The sequence below is a fragment of the Cheilinus undulatus genome, linkage group 8 (assembly GCF_018320785.1).
Source record: "Cheilinus undulatus linkage group 8, ASM1832078v1, whole genome shotgun sequence".
Lineage (NCBI taxonomy): Eukaryota > Metazoa > Chordata > Actinopteri > Labriformes > Labridae > Cheilinus > Cheilinus undulatus.
In genome coordinates this window covers 50,798,044-50,818,980 of record NC_054872.1, presented here as the reverse complement: position 1 = coordinate 50,818,980, position 20,937 = coordinate 50,798,044, and the positions used below count along the sequence as shown (strand labels likewise).

The 20,937-nt window shown below is 39.6% G+C and overlaps 1 protein-coding gene across 2 annotated transcripts in view; it reads left to right on the top strand.

The window, feature by feature from the left end:
* Positions 1-18,560, top strand: part of ndufaf6 (NADH:ubiquinone oxidoreductase complex assembly factor 6) — a 29,741-nt gene extending 11,181 nt beyond the window's left edge. For both annotated transcript variants that reach the window (XM_041794482.1, XM_041794483.1), the window contains exons 7-9: positions 10,755-10,856; positions 14,500-14,556; positions 17,891-18,560. In XM_041794482.1, the coding sequence (XP_041650416.1) occupies positions 10,755-10,856; positions 14,500-14,556; positions 17,891-18,019 (288 nt within the window). In that variant the 3' untranslated portion in view covers positions 18,020-18,560. The remainder of the gene's footprint in view (positions 1-10,754; positions 10,857-14,499; positions 14,557-17,890) is intronic.
* The last annotated feature ends 2,377 nt before the right edge of the window (positions 18,561-20,937 follow it).

Genomic DNA, 20,937 nt, shown 5'->3' with positions numbered 1-20,937 from the left:
AAATGCTGCATGCTGTCTGATATATGCTCATAAATGGCACAGCACAGCCTGGAACAAGTGCTCCTGTTAATAATCACCGTCATGAATCAGTGCAATCATATGAGGATATTTTGTAGACTATATGATGCTAAACATTTATCATGTAATGATCACTGAATTATATGATTAAAGGCAGATGCTCTCTGATAGTCTCTGAGTCAGCTGTTATTTTAGTACAACAGAACAAGGATAAAATGATTAGTAATGCTTCATAAAGCTTGTACTGTTTATTTTTAAGATCATGTTAGACTACTACAAGGATGTTACAAGGAAAGAATGATAAGGGTGATTTTGGCCAACAATATATTCTGTTTTGAAAAACTCTATGGTAGCATTTACAGCCTTTCAAAATAAGAATTCCATTCCTCATTTCTTCTCTGTCTGTCTTTCAAGTATGTCTCTCGGTATTAATAAAGTATCTTATAGAGACAAACAACCAGGCACTCTCACACTCACACCTAGGGTCACCAGTTAACCTAACGAGCATGTCTTTGGTGGTGGAAGCCGGAGTACCTGGAGAGAACCAGTGCATGCACCAGGAGAACATGCAAACTGCACAGCTTGGCTCTGGCCAGGATTTGACCAGGAACTTGTGAGGCAACAGTGCCAACCCATTTGTGATTTATAGCATTGAATCACAGGCAACATCATTAAACAGCCTGATTCGAGCTGTGATGCCCCAGCTCAGACTGCTGCAACTGTTGCTGTGAATCTTTGGTCTGAACAAGGCTTTAGAGAAGTGTTACTCAACCCCACTCAACCAAAGAGCCAAATTGTTGAAAAATACCTTTGCAAGGGCCACAATCTAAGCGGTGAAAAGTGTCAAAAACAATAAGTTAAAGGTGGCAAAAATGGTCAAAACGCAACAAAAATGGGTGAAAATTGGCGAAAATGGGGAGAAAAAGGTGGAAAGTAGCAAAAATGGCTGAAAAGTGACTCAAACGAAAAGTGATGGAAAAAAATGGTGAAAAGGGCAAAATGTGATACAAGTGGTTAAAAAAAGGATAAAAAGTTGCAAAAAAATTGTCCAAAATGGGCAAAAAAGTAGGGAAAAAATGATATTTAATGGCAAAAGGTAGCTTAAATTGGCAAAATGGGATAAAAGTGGCAAAAATTGGAAAAAGGTGGCAAAAAATGTGTAAAAAGTTGCAGTCAAGAGTAGCAAAAAAGTAGGTAAAAAGTGAAATTTAGTGGCAAAGGGTAGCTTAAATTGGCAAAATGGAATAAAAGTTGCAAAAAAAGTTGCAAAAATGGGGAAAAAAGTAAGAAAAATGTGAAATTTAGGGGCAAAGGGTAGATTAAATGGATGAAAAGATGAAAACGGGCAAAAAAAAGTTTCCCTTTTTTAAGGTTTTCCAGGGGAATAATATTTAAAATTGAGATTGAAAAACAGCCCCTACACCACTCCATCTGATGCTTGGCATTTGACTTGGTGATGTGAGACTTGCATGCAGCTTTTACCATGGAAACCCATTCCTGAAGCTCCTGCTGCAGTGTTAGTGTTTACATTAATGCCAGTGGAAGTTCAGAACTCTTCAGCTATGGAATCGGCAGAGCTTTGGCAGCTTTTACTAAAATTCAACATTATGCATCCCATCTGCAAGTGCAGCATGCTGTGATTCTAAAATCCCCTGGGAAGGGGAACCCAACCTCTGTTTGTCCCTGAAGGGGGGCCAACAGTACTATCAGTGCAGCTGCTGTTAAAGCACACCAAACCAATTTCCTATATATTACAGCATAAAATATGTACTGTTTGAAAAACAGACACAAAGCAGGAATGAGAAAAGCATTGGTGTGGATGTTAGGGTAATTATTGTTGGTAAATCAGTCGGATATGTTTCAGATGTGACAGGACTGGAGAAATTACTCCTCCGCAGCTTTCCATTATTATTGTAATCAGTGTTACTGCCTTATTTTTCCGTCATTTCTCGCTCAAGGCTCCATCACCCCTCAGGCAGCTAGTGGAAAAATGGTTGAATTATTCTCTAAGCAGATGCAAGTCTGTAATTTAGGCCTCTTATTAGAGAAGATGACGTCAGGTCTATTAAACTCAAGCAGAAAGAATAATTATCCATTCTGGTCATGAAAGGGTATCTGGATTTTAAGTGACAAGCCTGAGCATGAATAATAACGCTTTATTAGACTTGAACTTTACAGAATACCCAGATCCTTTAAGCATAATTTATAGTAGATCCAACCAACTTCAGAAGCTCCTCACTGTAATGAATTATAATCCCAAAAGACTGCACCTCATCCTGTTGTTTTCTTCTACCAAATAACCCATTTTCTCCTGCTAGATAATTAATGCAGCCATACTATATAACTGTGTTGAATTATTAGGGGCTCAGGGCAACGCCACGAGCCACGAGCCACTATTGATCTTCCGTGGGTTTCTTTTTTTCTTCATCTTACGGACAAAATTTCGTCGCGCTACTCCTCCTAGGGCTTTGAGAAAACCCCTGCAAAGTATACATCAAAATGTGTGGTTTGTTCCCGATCGGTGTGCTATGACTTTTCTAAGAGATTCGCCAATTTTTCGCAAAGTTATTCGCAAAAAACTGCAAAAAAAGTCCCATCTGAATGGGGAGAGGGACAATGAAACCACAAAAATAGGGTTTTTTACCACCCCTACTGCTTCGCCATACTTTCAGGAATGGCTTTGTTATGATGATGGGGTTTACGGTTTTCGATAGGCAAGTCTTCCAATCTCCTGTGCGTTGAGTGAAAATCATGAAAAATCACCCTGCTAGAGTGGGTGATGTCATCACCCTAGAGGCTGAGACTTTTGCGAACAACTAGTGACTATGGCCACAAATCTAACACCACACACATAAAACATATATCAAAATGGAGGAAATCTTGTCCCGCTACTGTGGAACCAAGAACCAAAGCCATATCATGTGCAGTTTTGGCGTGAGAGGTCTGTCCCAAGTACGCTGACACCTCCCTGATCTGCTGCAATATTACCAAATCTGATAAATTTGCATAAAGAGTCTGAAAGTTGCCCATTTTTAGCTCGCCCTCCTGGCCTCATTTCGTGCACAATCAACACTAAAATTACATCACTGCTAGTTCCAAGCCTGCAGATGCTCATGCCGAAATCCGTTTGATGATACCATTTACGGTTTTCACACACAGAGAGGAGAAAGAGACTGTGTTTACAAGCAAAAATCACCCAAAACTACTCTCTGCTGTCTCAGGTGTAACTGATCTGTGATCAGTGATGCGTAATCGTGCAGGCATTAATTACCATGGCAACAGCAGCTCTGGTGCTTTGATGATGTCATCGTTGATTGACACACACACAGCCCTCAATGAGCTCTGATCACGCACACACATGGAGCTGTTCCAATAAAGCAGCCCATTTAAACAATGCTTTAACAGGATGGTGGGACGCTATGGGTGGCTTCTCATCCACATACAGTTGAAACCAGAAGTTTACATACACTATATAAAAAGGCACATTAACTTTTTATTCTCACCGTCTAACATTAAATCAGATTAAACTTTTCCTATTTTTGGTCAATTAGGATTACCAAAATTATTTCTACTTGCTAAATGCCAGAATAATGAGAGAGATAATTTTTTAGACATTTTTTAATTATTTTCTTGAGAATCAGAAGTTTACATACATTTCATTAGTATTTGGTAGCATTGCCTTTAAACTGTATGACTTGGGGCAAATGTTTTGGTGTTCTTCCACAAGCTTCTCACAATAGTTTGCAGGAATTTTGGCCCATTCCTCCTGGCAGAACTGGTGTAACTGAGCCAAGTTTGTAGGCCGCCTTGCTCGCACATGCCTTTTCAGCTCTGCCCATACATTTTCAGTGGGATTGAGATCAGGGCTTTGTGATGGCCCCTCTAAAACATTGACTTTGTTATCCTTAAGCCACTTTGTAACCAGTTTGGCAGTATGCTTAGGGTCATTGTCCATTTGGAAAACCCATTTGCGCCCAAGCTTTAACTTCCTGCCTGATGTCTTGAGATGTTGCTTCAGTATTTCCACATAATGTTCTTTCTTCATGATGCCATCTATTTTGTGAAGTGCACCAGTCCCTCCTGCAGCAAAACAACCCCACAACATGATGCTGCCACCCCCATGTTTCACAATTGGGATAGTGTTCTCAGGCTTGCAAGCTTCCCCCTTTTTTTTCCAAATGTAATGATGGTCATTATGGCCAAAAAGTTCAATTTTAGTTTCGTCAGACCACAGAGCATGTCTCCAAAAATTAAGGTCTTTGTCCCTGTGTGTATTTGCAAACTGTAATCTGGCTTTTTGATGTTTCTTTTGGAGTAATGGCTTCTTCCTGGGAGAGAGGCCTTTCAGCCCATGTCGGTACAGGACTCGTTTGACTGTTGATAATGACACACTCTTACCAGCTTCAGCCAGCATCTTCACAAGGTCTTTTGCTTTTGTTCTTGGATTTCTTTTGATTTTCCCATGATGTTACACAAAGAAGCAGTGTGTTTCAGGTGTGCCTTAAAATACATCCACAGGTGTGCCTCTAATTAACTCAAATGTTGTCAATAAACCTATCAGAGGCTTCCAAAGACATGACATCATCATCTGGGCTTTCCCAAATTGTTTAAAGGCATAGTAATCTTAGTGTATGTAAACTTCTGACTCTCAAGAAAATACTAAAAAAAATGTCTAAAAAATTATCTCCCTCATTATTCTGGCATTTAGCAAATAGAAATAATTTTGGTAATCCTAATTGACCAAAAACAGGAAAAGTTTAATCTGATTTAATGTTAGACGGTGAGAATAAAAAGTTAATGTGCCTTTTTATATAGTGTATGTAAACTTCTGGTTTCAACTGTACAGTCCCCCATAAAGTTTTTGGTGACGTCAGTCGCCAAAGACAGCCATACATATATCCCATATGAAGTGAATGGGAGAGATTGTGCATTTGTGTGTGTGTTAGTGCGCGAAGCGCGCATTGCTGTGTGTTTCTGTGTTCTTTTGACTTTGGTGACGTCAATCAAAATAACAACACGCAATCCTTTTTCAATAAAAGTTTTTAATGTGTTCAAATGGAGCTGGAAATAATAAAGTTCATCTCTTCTGCACCTGCTCTCATCAAGACCTTGACAGGAACTGCATGTCTGTATAAAATGCAATTAAAGGACTCTATTTCATAGGGAGGGTCAACACCACCAGGTATATCAAGAAAACAGCTGAGGCTCAGTTGCCAGGTGATCAGCATCAGCTAATCAGGCCACATGACTAAAACACATGAATAAAGTCTTCTGTCATGTACAGTGTTTCTCAACCATTTCACCGTGTCATTGTCCAGCTACATGCTGCTTCAGCTTGGACTTGGACATGACCTTGTAATGACAAGTCGGGCTATTGTCATAAATGGCCTTGCGATGAAACCGGCACCGCCCCCTGAGCCCCTGTCTAGTTCATATTGATGCAAACAAATCAATGGACATACTCCTCCATTGTCATCCAGTGTGTATGGAATAAAAAATAAAAAACACCTCAGTCATATGTTGGAGAAACTTTCCATCCAAGGCTGTCTCTTTGGTTACTGTGAATCATTTTTTGATTTTAGATTTACTCACAAGCAAAATATGTCCGTCTCGTCTGGTGTCTGTGGTGCAGTATGACTAAAATATGTTATGAGGAATTTTTCAATCATGTTTGCTTTGACTCTGAAGGCACACTGTGACATTTGACTCCCATTCAAGACTGTTCAGTGATTAAGTTAAACCAGAGTTTGAAGAATGTCTTATTTTTCAACATTTCATCCTGTGTTTCAGATATTTTCAAAGCCAAGGCAAACGGCTTGGACTTTGTTACCAGAAACTAATTTTTTAAATTTTTGTGCAAAATTAGCATTTTAGCAGATTTTAATTGGACTTTCTCACTTTCAACATCCATCCATCCATTTTCTTCTGCTTAGTTGGGGCTGGGTCTCAGCTGCCTAGTCTGGGTATTTAATTACATTTCTGTGCAATTAATCAATTACAATAACTGAATTACAATTTTAGCTTCTCACAATGATGAACACAAGATGATCAAGGTGGATACTGCACTGCAGAGAGAGCAGAGGAGTTGACAGATTGGTAGTAGAAATAGAAAGCATGCACATGAGTGGAGTGTTAAGATGTGTTTGACATTTACTGTTGCGCAGGGGTCCCTGCATCATGTTTCTGGTGGATCGTTGTTTTTGATGAGACACATTTGCAGCATGAGTGAAGTTATCCACTGCGTTAGAGTTCCTGCCTGTGACTTTAGATCACTGATCATCAACTGGCAGCCTGGAGGCCAAATCAGGCTCCCCAAAAGTTCCTGTCTGGCCCCCAGAAGATCATTAAATTCAGAAAAGCGGGAAAAGAAAATGTGATTTTAAGAGTATCTTTTGGCTTTAAATGTCTGCAGCTGTTAAATCCACCCCAAAAGCAATTGATATTCAAATAGTTTTAAAAATTACTAACATTTGATCTGTTTTTACAGAAATTCACTTGTCAGCCATTACTAGTAGATATTAAAAATGTGTTAAAACTGGTAAAAATGGCCAGATAAAGTGGTGAAAATAGGTTAGAGAGTGGCAAAATGGGCAATAAGATCCAAATGGGTTGTGGAGTGGCATAAAGGGACAAAATATTGAAGGAAAAGTGGTGAAAAGAGGTTAAAATGTGGCAAACCATTAGTATAAAAGGAAAAAAGGGGCAAAAAGTATATAAAACATGGAGTTAAAAATGGTGAAAAAAGGCAAAAATTGTGAAAAAAGTAATGAAGAGTGGCAAAAATCGACAAAAGGAGGCAAAAATGGAAAATAGAGGGATAAGACGGGCAAGAAAAATGGTTTAAAGGAGTTAAAAAATGGCAAACATTGGGTTAAAGAGGCAAAAAGGGCAGAGGGTATCAAAAAAGGGTTAAAAGTGGCAAAATTGGTTCAAAAATAGCCAATGGCAAAGTAGTGTAAGGCAGGAAAGTGGGTTAAAGAGTGATAAAATAGCAAAAATGTTTTAAAAGTGGCATAAAATGTTATAGAAATGGCAGAATGAAGCAGTGAAGTAGTGAAAGTGTGAAACATGAGTTCATTTTGGTGCTAAATCATAATTTTTGAGGGCCCATTCTCTGGGATTTTCAGGAGCCTGGCCAATTCTGTGTGCATCTCTGTCTCCTTGTGGGTCTACGGCATTAACTGGATAGATCTCACTGGTAATGACTAAAAATGTCCTGCATTTTGAAAGAAAATACAAATACTAATAAAATAATAATGAGAACAAAATATTGATTTATTTTTTCTTTATTTGGAAGTCTGGCCCCCAGAGACTCTGAAAAGACTAAATCTGGCCCTTGTGCAAATGGACTTGATGACCCCTGTGTTAGATGCTCCTGGAGGATGCACAGTGGTTATTCTTCATTAAAATAAGGTTGACTCTGTCTCATATTCTTGTCAGAGGAGACTCAGAGGAGTTACTACAGCTCTTTCATATAGTAAAATATATAATGGGTTCAGAAGAGTTGTTTAACTAAATGTTGACACTTTGTAGACACTTTTAGAGAGTTAAATTTAAACTTTTCTGAGTGTTTAAAGGTCACATATTATGCAAAGTACACTTTTTCAGGCTTTTCTAGCAATTCACAATCCCCCCCAAGAATCAGAAAAATCCATCCCCCCTCTCTCTTTCTCCACCTTTCAGAAAATGTGCACTGAAACGAGCCCTTCTCTCTTGATATTCCCCTCCGCTGCCAGCTGAGAGGAGGATCAGGAAAGCCACATCCATTAAGCCCAATAATACCAAAGTGCAGCCGGGGGTACTGTACAAACCATGCCCCCTACAAAACACGCCCACTTGTGCTATTTGCTTGGTTTAAGGTTAATTTACATTAGTTTAGATAGGCCTTAATTAGCTTTAGGTTAGGTTTAGCATTTTAATTTCCACTGGTTAGATTTAGGGGTAGCTCATTGGGGTAGGTGTATATGTTAATTAATTTGCTTCCTGGGGTTAGGTTTAGCATTTAAATTCCACTGGTTAGGGTTAGAATTCATTTATTCTATGGATCGATGGGGCGTGTTTTGTATGTAGCCTAGTTTGTAGCGGCTACAGCTAAAACACTTCTTATTAAGCCGCATCCATTTCCTGAGAGGGGCGGAGTCACACAGCTCAGTAACATTTAAAGCCACAGACACAGAAACAGCTCGTTCTGAGCAGGGCTGAAACAGAGAGGGTTTGTTTTTTTTAGATATTCAGAAATCCAATACTGGAGTGTTTTATCAGCCCCCCCGACATCCGAACAGCCCCTACAGCGGAGTGTTTTAAGTCTCGTCTTAAGACCCATTTTTATTCTTTAGCTTTTAACATCGTGTGAGTTGTGTGGTCCCCTGTGTCTTTTTATTATTTTATTTACTTCTATTGTTTTTATCTTTCTTTTTTTAATATTTTGTATTTATATTTAATGTTTTTAGCTACAATCTATTGTTTTAATATATTCTCTTGGTTTTACTGGTTTTATTTTGCACACTGGTAGAACAATTTTGTTTTTAAATGATGTTTTGTGCAGCACTTTGGAAACGTTCAGTTTATAGAATGTGCTATATAAATAAAGTGGATTGGATTGGAAAATACCAGTTTAACTGAATCCTTTAAATGTCAAGGGGCAGCAGCTCTCTGAGCTCCTCATCCTTCTTCTAAAACCCAGTTCAGACCAAAGATTTGCAATGCAACAAGGCCATCCTAGAACGTCGCTGGCTTCAGTCACAGCTGCAAGCAGATAAATGTGAATGGAGAGCCTGTTTGAAAGGCTTTAAATGACTACAAATATTTGTACAAAGTAGAATAATTCATTAGTTAAAATCATGCTGTGCATTTGAAATTGATCTGACCTTTTATAATTTTTTCACATAGAAACTTCAGCCCATAAACACTCCTGTGTCCTCTGTGCTTGTACGCAGGACCTGCAGCGCTATATGAGCTAATGCATGACAGATTTAAGCCTGTAGGTCAGGGGTCATCAAGAACGTCTGCACAAGGGCCAGATTTATTCTCAACAGAGACCATGGGGGCCGGACTTTCAAATACACACAAAAAAAAATAAATATTATGATCTGCTTGAAATATTATTGTTGTAGTATTAACATTTTCTTTCAAATGCATTTTTATGACATTTTTAGTTATTACCAGGGAGATCTGTCCCTATCTATCCCATACACTTTTAACACATTTTTGACACTTTTTACCTCTTTTTGATACTTTTTACACCTTTTTTCCTCTTTTACCAATTCTTGCAAGATTTTAACCCCCTTAAACCACATTTTCTGCATGTTTTACCCTCTCTTTTATCCATTTTTTGCCACTTTTTAACCCCTTTTCATTATATTTTTTTCAATAATTGTTACAACTTTTAAATCAATGTTTGCCACTCCTTACCCCCTTTTGCAACTTTGCCAGGCTATTTCTGCTGTTTTTGCAACTTTTAACCTATTTTTGATACTTTTTGCCTCTTTACCTCATATATTTTCAATTCTTTAGCCCATTTTAAACCACGTTTTGTCAGCATGTTTTGTCCTCTTTGAGCCACTCTTTTATCCATTTTTGCCACTTTTCTTCTATTTTCCACTTTTCAACCCCTGGTCATTATTCGTTACTTTTTTTGCCCTGTTTTTGCCACCTTTACCCATTTTTGATACTTTCACCCATTTTTTCCTATTTTCACCACTTTTTCACCCTTTGTGCCACTCCACAACCCATTTTTCCATTTATTACCCATTATTTTGTAACACTTTTGCCAACCTTAGCCCTTTTTAAAATATCTGCTAATTATGACAGTAAATTTCAGTAAAAGCAGATCAAATGTTCAGTCATTCTAAAACTATTTCAATATTCAGTGTTTGTTGGGTGGATTTAACAGCTGCAGACATGTAAAGCCAAAGGATACTCTTAAAACCCCAACATCTTCTTTTCCTCCTTTTCTGAATTTAACAATCTTTCGGGAGCCGGACAAGAAGCTTTGGGGGGCCTGATGTGGCCCCCAGGCCGCCAGTTGATGATCAGTGCTGTAGATGCTGAATTTGTCTGTGAAAAATGAATCATTCCCAGCAGATGTCTTAGTTTTTTAATAAGACTGTTTAGGTTTATTTGTGCTGTGAATTTTCACTGCCACACTGCCATGATGATGACAAATGAATCAGGAATCATGCAGCCTGATGGTACATATTATCAGCATGACACCAGAGTAATCACCTGGGGATCAGGTCAGTGGCTTAAATCATTATTTCTGATATTTGGATCATGTATTCATCATAAATATCATCTGTTGATGATCTGTTGCTGATCAGTGGTGATATCCCTGGCATTTACTGTAAAAGATAACTTAAAAAATGAATATTACATGTATTGACAGGTGAAACAAGGAGGGCACAAGCCGCAGACAGAGGTGCAAACCATTGCACATAGAAACAGCTGGTTAGTTTGTTGTGGATTTAAGTTAAAGAGGATCAGAGTCCCGAGCAGATATTTCCTGCTTGACTTTGTCTTCATTGGGGCTGTTTTTATTTCATCACAGGGACATTGTACCCAGCAGCACTATGTCACAGTCCACTGCTCATGTACCAGACGGCGTCTCATCATAGTTTAATTTCCTGCCCTCAGCAGATTAAAGCGAAGCTTCAGCTCTCCTGTGAAGTGGAGAAAAAGCCTTTGTTGTCAAGTTGATCAACCATGCCTCTAAAAGTCCATTTTTTTCTGTGTCTCAGCACGGGGCTTCTCAAGAGGACTTCATCCGAGGCAGCCGGGAGCAGAACATCCGGGACGTTGTGTACGACATTGCCAGTCAGGCTCATGTACATCTACAGCACGTATGTACAGATACCCAACAATAACAGCATGTTTCCATTAAGAAACAACAGCTCTCATACTCTTAAACTGCCTACTACACACCTTTTTCAACTTAATTACTCAAATCATTAAAGAACAGTAACAACATCAGGTCTGTATCCACGTGCATTAATTTCATTTTCTACATTAAATCAAAGCATCACTGATTCGCTACAGGATTACACAGCTTTTCTGCCCAGAAATAAGTCAAATAGACACTTTCTAATTCAAAAAACACACACAAAGCATTATATGCTGCCTTTCTTGATCATGTCTCCCTTGAAAGAGAGGTAGATCCCTGATTTCAGTGGGACTGGCACCTAGTTAAATATATGCTCCCCTGACTGTGCTGCAGAGCAAACAGCATGGACTCAGAGTGTCTTCAGATCCTTGTCACTTTTTGCAAATTCTTTACTTTGCAGTCTGATGCTACAGTCAGTTAAATTCATTTTTATTCTCACTAATCTAAACTCTGTACCCCATCAAATATTACACTTTGACATGATTCTTCAGGACCTTAGTAAAAACACTGTGAATTTAGGTCAGTTTCCTCCCATTTCTCTGATCTATGCTGAACATTTCTACACCTTGATTGGAGTTCACCTGTGCTGAATTAAATTGATTGGACATGACTTGGAAAGTAGAAGGCTTCACAGCTGACAATGATATCAGAGCAGAAAACAAGCCATGAGGTCAGAGGAGCTGCAGAGCTCAGAGACAGGATTGTTGACATGCACAGATCTAGGGAAGGTTACAGAAACATTTCTAATCCACTGAAGGTTCCCAAGAGAACAGTGGCCTCCAGAATTCTCACATGGAAGAAGTTTGGCACAACCAGGACTCTTGTAGAGCTGGTCGCCCGGCCAAACTGAGCAATCAGGGGAGATGGGCCTTAGTAAGAGAGGAGACCAAGAACCTGATGGTCACTCTGACTGAGCTCCAGAGATCCTGTGTGGAGATGGGAAAAAGTTCTAGAAGGACAACCATCACTGCAGCCCTCCACTGATCTGGGCTTTATGGCAGAGTGGTCAGACTGAAGCCTCTGCTCTGTGAAAAACACACAAACACCCACTTGGAGTTTGCAAAAAATTCCATGTGAAAGTGTCACATCAGGCCACAAAATAAAAGAAAAAAATGACGGGGGTCTGAATGAACTTTTAATCCTGTAACTAAGACAACAAGGTGTGACTCAGTATGCTTGTGTGAAAGACTAGAAGGACATTTTGTCAGAAATTTTACAGTTTCAGTAGGGTTTTTTTTTTTTTTTTAATAAAACCTCATCTTATGTTAATTTCAGCTATCAAAGATGAGTTTTACATTTTAGTTTCAGTGATTTTGTTAGTTGTAGTTAACAAATTAACGATAACAAAAGTAACCGTGCTTCTGTAAAGATGGGGTTTTTGTTAAGCCGGGCATACACGGTTTAATTTTCAACATTTTCATGACTTTCTTACAGTCATGACTCTCTGAGGTGTTTTAAAGGAAAAATAAAAATTCAGAGGAGGAAATTATCAATTAGCACAATGGGGTGCAGTGACATAATGATGAAATTGATGCATAAATGTACTCAGAGTCAAAGTGTGAAGTTTGGTGATGATTGACATAAGCACTGTAGAGTTATATAGAATCAAAATAGTTGGCACACTTCAAAAAATATGGTAAGTAGGTTTTCCAACTTTGGGCCCTATTCACAGCCCCATCCTATGGTGGAAACTCAGAGTATGCACCACTCTAGATCTGCATTTTGTCTTGAATAAGCACAAAATATTTGGAGACAATCTGATAAAATCTGTAGGTGCAGATCCTTCAGATGTGACAGCAGTGTTGCTGCCCAAAGCAGCCAATAATGCCCAAAATATGACCTTTAACTGTTTGTAGTGCATTTCCTGTACATATTAGAGGATGGTCCCATGTGACTTTTTATTTTGTCTAGCTCTGACACATATGTATACCGATTATCATGCATGTTGCTGTTATCCAGTCCTCTATGTCATACTTGGGTCCTCTGTGCAGTGGACTTGCACGAATCCACCAAAACACAGAAATTTCCCCTTGGGAACAATTTTCTGGAAGGTTTTTGGGACTTTTTAGGCACATTAAGGCCCCAAACAAGCCACAAAGTGTTGGAAAAATGGTATCTAAGAACGCCCACAGATACATATAATAGGGTCTTTGCTCCGAGGTCAGTGCTCAGGCCCTAAATACGGACCTCCTTTATTATAAGGTGTGACCTTACCTAAAGTACAATGCAGCAGCTGTTTTGGGAAGAAATATGGAATCATCATCTAGTTATGTGCTTCTGACCGTCATGTGTTGTTGTGAAAGCCAAATGACTGGCCCTTTTTTATACTGTTGTCAGAAAACTTGGACCTCCTTGTTGTGGATTTTAGAGGTTTTTTTTTTTTTTTACTCAGCACTCAGTGCTTTTTTAAATGTAATTCAGAATAATACTTCCCTAAAATATACTTAAGTAAAAGTAGTGATTTTAAAAACACTAAAAAAATAGCACAAGTACACAGAAAAGCTACTCAGTTACAGAAATTTGATTAAATGCAGTTAGTTACTTTCAATTTTTGTCATTCAAAACAAGAATAACAAAGAAATGATCATCCCCTTAATATAGCAGCTGATATCAGGATTAAATTCTGTGTGCTAAAATTGCAGTTATTGTTTTTGAAATTGTTTATTCCTAGTTAAATTTATCTAATACTGTTTTGGTTGTAATAAAGAATGAGTCATTGCTTGTTTGTTCAGCAACACATATTCATATTAAATTGCAATAGCAATACTGGGAAAAAAATCACAATTCGATGGTGCATTGTTGTATTTTTTCACTGCCAGACAGGAGACGTTTAAACTGCGTTATTCAGGGTTTTAAGTCTGGTTTGTTTTGGAGGGGGGGGGGTTTGTGGATTATTTAGCAGAACTGGACAAACACTGAACACTACAGGAATTCTAAATACTCTCCTAGCTGACATCAATACTGATTGCTAAGAGATATCAAGCTCCAGGCATGGAAGGTGATGGGCTGCAGGGTTACACAACAACAGCTTGCACCGCCTCTAACAGCCTGATTTATGCTTCTGCGTCAAATCTACGTTAGAGCATACACCTGAAGTCCATGTAACCCTGAACCCTTAGAAGAAGCCGCTCTATTAACTGCAATGACGCAGACTGCAAGTGCTGTGATTGGTCTGCTGTTTGGTGTCTGATGACAGCCAGTCACAGAGTAATATCTACAGGCAGATAGTGTGTGCTCTAGTGTGAGGTAGTCCACGTGTAGGAGGGTCTGAATAGAAATGACTTAAACTCACAATGTGCACAACAGACTTTCTTAATCACCCTCCAGCCTCTGTGTTTTGGGTTTGTATGCAGTCAAATGAAACCTCACAGTGAAAGCAGCCCCTCTGTCCCAACGCTCCACTCCCAGGGATCAATAATTGTTGTTTGATGAAGCACAAAAAAAGAGATTTAACTGTTTTCCTACTGTTTCAGGCTTTCTGTTTGAATGGGAGATCTGTAGAAAAATAGCCTAGTGATGCTCTGCCAAGGACAGCTGCTATAGTAACAGTTCATTTATCTTTCTCTTCATTTGATTTCTCTTTACTGTGCTCTCTCCTTCAGGCCCGATCATTCAGCTCCAGCGTTCCATCTGCTGCAACTCCGGCCTTTTTTCAGACGGTGAGTCTTAGAACAGGACCCAGGGACCTGTTAGTGGGGGATTTTCTGAGGTCTCTGTCAAAAGATGAAGCATAATCACTAATTTTTGCTCTTGTCAAAGGGAAATCAGCACTCAAAACTCAGCTGATCACAAAAAAACCTCAAACGTATTCATGAAAGGCTTAAAAGCTTAGTGTTTAAATTCTGCCACCAGCAGTGGAAGCATGCTGCCCATCTCTGAGGGCTCTGTTCAATAAAAACTGCACTCCATAAGAGTATTTACCTTTTCAATTCAGGGATGAATTTCACATAATAATGAAGAAGAACTGATTATAGAGGGCCTTTGTGGATTGTGCTGTGAGCAATCCCAGAATGCTTTACAAGAAGCTCAGAACACAAACCAGGACAGACACTCAGCAGCTTGTCTCCTTCATCATGGGAAATAAATCCATGAACTGAAAACGGTTGTTACTCTTTAGTAAATACACCTTATAGCAGCGTTACTCAACCCTGCTCAACAAAAGAGCCAAATTGTTAAAAAATACCTTTGCAAGAGCCAATATCAAAGTGGTGAAAATGGGTTAAAGTGTCAATAAAGATAAGTTAAAGTGGCAAAAATGGTCAAAATAGGCAGAAATTGCAAAAACTGGGTAGAAAAATAGTGAGAAAAAGTGGCATAAATGGATAGAAAAATGAATTGCAGTTGGCAGAAACGGTCAAAGAGCGGTAAAACATGGCAAAAATGAGGAAAAAGGGAAATTCAATGGCAAAACTGGCATGGGGGCAGGATTGCAAATAGCAAAAAGCAGGTTAAAAGAGGCAATGCATTTTTAAAGGATGATCATATTTATAAAGGGGAAAAAACACCATCCAAACCTACCTGGCCCTAAGTGAAGGAGTAATTGCCCCGCCCCCTTGTTAAGTCTGTAATTAACACTTAAATAGAATGTGTCTGACAGAGTGAAGTAGGCTACAAGATCTCCACTGACATCTATCAGCCTGGAAAGGGTTACAAAGACATTTCCAAGGCGTTGGGACTCCAGTGAACCACGGTCAGAGCCATTATCCACAAATGGGGAAAACTTGGAACACTGGTGAACCTTTCCAGGAGTGGCCAGCGTACCAAAATGACTCCAAGATAGCATGGACAACTCATCCAGGAGTTCCCAAAAGAACCCAGAACAACATATTAAGACCTGCAGGCCTCACTGGCTCAGTTAAGGTCAGAGTTCATGATTGAATAATAAGAAAGAGACTGGGAAAAAAATGGCATCATGGGAGAGTCCCAAGGCCAAAACCACTGCTGAGCAAAAAGGACGCAAAGGTTCGTCTCACATTTGACTAAAAAGATCCTGATCATCCCCAAGACTTCTAGGAAAAAATTTTGAGGACTGATCAGACAAAAGATGAACTTTTTAGAAGATGTGTGTCCTGTTGCACATGGAGTAAATCTAACACTGGTTTCATCAGAAGAGCACCAGGCCAACAGTCAAACATGGTGGTGGCAGTGTGATGGTCTGGGGCTGCTTTGCTGCTTCAGGACCTGGACCACTTGCTGTAATAGATGGAACCATGAATTCCACTCTCTACTAGTAAATCCTGAAGGAAAATGTCCAGCCATCAGTTCATGACCTCAAGCTCAAACACACTTGGGTTATGGAGCAGGACAATGATCCCAAACACACCAGCAAGTCCACCTCTGAATGGATTGAAAAAACTAAATGAAGGTTCTGGAGTGGTCTAGTCAAAGTCTGGACTTAATCCAACTGAGATGCTGTGGTGTGACCTAAAACAGGCCATTCATGCTGGAAAACCCTCCAATGTGGCTGAATTTAAATAATTCTGCAAAGAAGAGTGGGACAGCATTCCTCCACAGTGATGTGAAACACTCACTGACAGTTATCACAAACGCTTGCCTGCAGTTGTTGTCACCAAGGATGGAACAACCAGTTATTAGGTTTAGGGGACAATGAAAAAGGCTCAAATTCTCTTTTTTCATGATGGTAATTAAAGGGATTCTGTTCCAGTAGTTATTTTTCTTATCCACTCATAATATTTTGATTCTATTTCAGTGTTTTATGCCATTGAATAATTTCTGCAAGCATGCACAAGATGATAAGAAAACACTGAATGCACGTTTAATGTGCCATTTTCATTAGTTAACTATTTATTGCATGTAAAAACCTAGAGAAACTAGCACAGCCTTCTGCAGCAAGAAAACGGTGTGGTTGCAGTTTTTGAAGCATGTAATTTGAGTAAATGTGTTTCCTCTGTGATGGAAACAGCTGAGTAAATGCTCCTCCTGCCTCAGCCATGAGTGCATAAACGTGCTGCAGGAGTGACCTGCTGTAAATACAGAAAACAGAGAACCTCTGAGAGGCACTCTGCCCTCCTGGATGTACAATCATGATTCTCACGCTGCAGCAGGCCTCGGCTCTGCACGCTCACATGCAGACGCTCACAGGCGTGTGCAGATGTTGGTGTGTGGTCGTCTTCCAGCCGAGCGTGCTCGTCCACGTGAGAAAGCTGACACAGCCACTCGTGCTTTCTCGCCGCGCTGAAATTTTAATTCGGATGAGTCGCAGGTTTGGACGAGTGTCGCATGAAACAGCAGGAAGGAAGCAGAGCGAGCGGGGCGGGTGAAGCCTGAGGGACATGAAACGCACCGACTGAGCTCTTTCACACACCATGAGTCTTTATTTTCAACGTCTGCTGAGCTGAGATGGCTCTGCTTTTATATCTGGAGACAATATCAAGACTTAGGGGGTGAATAACCTCATATCTGAAGTTTAACATGGAACTGAATACCACTGATTTCCTTAACCCTAAGAACGCTGCCATAGAAACGGTCATCCAGAGCTTACATTGGTATTTTTGCTGACTCTAATGTCATTTTTAGTGTAATTCCAAATGATTCATACCTCTGAATCTTTTTATACCAAGCCTAAAAGCTAAATGAGTAGAATATCTATTATATTTAACAACACAGTGAAACTGCAACGAGAATTTTAGAAGAATTTGACATTATAGCACCAAAAACGGCTTAATAAGCACAGAAAACATTGATTTGAAATTGCAGAATGTAGAAACGTGATAAAACATGACTTTGCATGCAGGTTGAAGTCTGTTTTTGATAATCATACTCTTATTCTTACCTGCAAAGATGTTATTAAGGTTTCATCAGCAATAAAATACATTTATTAAACTGTTTTATTTTTATATTCCCATATTCCCCTACCACTTACTGTGTATAAGATCAACTTAAAGACCGATTTTCCCCTCAAGGATAAATAAATTATTCCTGATTCTGATCCTTTCCAACTTTCTTCTTCTTCTGTGGTGTTTTATGCTGCAGGTGGTGTTGGAAGACTACCTGCAGAGAGTGAGGAGGGCAGATTTTGATGTCTTTAACCCCAGTTTACAGAAGAGAAACCCGCTCCTCCCCTTCCAGCTTTACCTGCGGTCCTGGAAGAACACCTACTGACATGGGCCGACTTCCAGGTCCTCCGTCTTTCTCGTCCTGCAGTGAGTCCAGATCACGACTCAGAAACAAGAGACTAAAAACTCTCCTCCTTCCGCAGACCGCTCTGTCATGACAGACTTGTTTAGAACCACTGTGCTGCCACTGAAGTCTGCGTCTTTTCCTGTAGTATAAACCAACACCCACCAATCACATCTTCAGAAACATGTTTCACCAAGTATCTCATCCTTTATATCAGTGTAACTCTTGGACCAGATGTCTGCCATTTTAAACAAGTGTTGTCTTAGATTTGTGGTTGTTGCTGATGTTTCTGTAAGTCACTGCAAAGTCAAGGTTGATATTTGTGGCACCCTGAAGATGAAGTTTGAAACAGAAACATCAGAAAAGTTTTACAACAAACAGACCAAGAAAATCTTTTTCTTCTTATAAAAAACATCAAAACATCGATCATGTTTTCCTTTGACTGCAGCCGCATTCTGAATCAGAAATGGAATTATGCCAGTATGGGAATATTTTCCAAATAAAGAAGGGTTCTTGAAGGCCATTGCCAAGACTGAGAGGCATCCATTATGTTTAACCCTTTGTGGCAGGACTTCTCTGGTTGTTTGATTGCACTCACAACTCAAAATGCAGGTTTTATCCAATTAGACTTGAAAGTGCCTAAAAAAAGTTCCTCAAACACCTAGGTAATGATTGAGAACAACCTCACAGCTTCTGGAAAAATGCACTGAATATTGAAGTTTACCCCTGTTGCAGATGGAAACAGAATAAAGCTGGAAGCTGAAACCTGTAGCTTTAACTGTGAGTTGTAAAGAAAATTTTGTAAAACCCGTTTGATTTCTCAGCCTCAGTAGCAGATGGAAATGTGAAATATAAACCATTTAAAATAGTTGAAACTGTGGTTTTAACTATAAAAAAATGCCTTTACCCTAAAGTTCAGGCCTGCAGCCATGGTCTACGTCACTGCTCAACACTGCCCCCATGGTTATTGGTGGTACCGCAAAATTTGCTGAGAGTACAGACAGAAAGCTTAGTCTGTATCTGCATGCATCTCAAACATGGAGCATAAATGAGCCTAAAGGGTAAATAGATAACAGCCCTTAATGTGATTGCACCCCCCCCCTGCTTATGTCTGGGCCCCAGGCACCCCCAGGGCCCATAAACTGCTGTCCATTTCTGGAATCACCCAAGGGGTAAAAGGTTTAAATTGTCCTCCTGCATAAATGGTTTTCATTTCATTCAGCAAAGTCCACACTGTGCAGTTTCTGTGCAGCTGTTTTGCTCTTGTCGTTCCCTCTGTTCTCACTGTATGGGATAAACTAACATCTACTAGTGGTAGCACAATAGCTGAGCTCTCAGCCTGCAGTGATTCTTGAGACAGACTCACAGCCAGTGAGTCACCCTGCCTTTCTTCCCATGTCTTTTGTCTTTAAGTGAGGAGTGTTGTCAGTCAAACCACAATTCCTCCCAGTTTCTTTACCAGTAAACTTCCCATTTAATCAGACATGCCATAGCGACTGTTTCATATCCATAGCATGGGTGTATTTCACACTCATCCGGAAACCTCCCATCCTAAGTGTTTGGGACAAAATGAGGTCGCAGACATGCACAGCTCCAGTACTAACCTGAGCTTGGCAGGCAGGTGCATCTATGGTTTATGATAAGTGGAGCTGGTTGGTGGATAAAACTCGCGTCAAGACCTGTTGGAAGAAGTGCAAAAACATCTTTACCTCCAAAAGAAGCTTCAAGTGTGGCTCTTTGTTTAATACAGAAATGTGGTTCAATTCTGATTACACTGCAGCTATGCTAAAGCTACATCGAGCTAATCGCTGCACTGGTGGCAGCCTTTTCCAGGTCCGTCCTAAGTTCAATTGTTTTGATTTGAAGCTTTAGAAGATGAATTTGCCTCTTGACAGACATGGAACCTGGCAAATCCATGTGCTTTGCAAGGTTACATCCTGTTCTCTTTAAATGCACAGTTAAGACCTAATAAGGCAGAAAAGTGTTGCCAGCCCCACCAGTCTGGTCTGTGTTATGCATTCCTCAGGTTCTGAGCACCTGGTAGCAATACACAATGAATGAGGTGAAGTTTGAATCATGTTAGGTCTCTTTTTAATGTCTGCCTGATTTTTTTTAAATTAGGGAGCCTGACATGTTGAGCTTGTTTGAAAATAAGTTTTTGTTGATGTCAGATCCCTCAGCCAAAGATTTTGCTTGTCTCTACTTTTTTGGGATCCCAGAGTTTTTGCAGTCCTGGCGTGGCTAACTCTGACATTCCTGGACGAGTACGCCCATTCTGAATATAAATAAAGTCTCATACCACTTTAAGAGGATGTTTGAAGAAGAAATTTTACATTTTAAACAGGCAAAAATTAATACAAATTATGTCGCTTTAGGAAGTTATGGCAAACATTTAGATTTATCAACAAAATTTAGTTAGCATAGCTGAAATTCTAAATGGACTATGTTATAATCAATGGGCCCCTTTCCTCTGCCGGGCCCCTGGGCGTTCCCCTTTACCCCCCCTTACTGGCGGCCCTGCAGGGAGATGCAGGACAAAGATCCCTTAAATCAGGGGTGTCAAACTCAATCACAGCAGGGGCTGGATTCTGGATTCAGGTCTAACCTGAGAGGCTAACAGGGTCAACATTTAACCATAGCTGTCAACCTCATTTTCAACAGTGATAAAATATGGAAAAACAGCAATGATGATAAATCATTCGGAAATTCAAAAAAGTAAAAATAATAAGTTTAAAGGCTCAAATCTGAGATAAAAATTCCAATTTATTTGTTCAAAATATCAAAACATCAGAAGTATTAATAATAGAAAAATAATGTTTTCAAAGAGCAAATATACGAGGAGAAAGTTGAAATCATATGTTTGAAAGGTCAAAATATGAGATAAAATTTGAAAACATGAC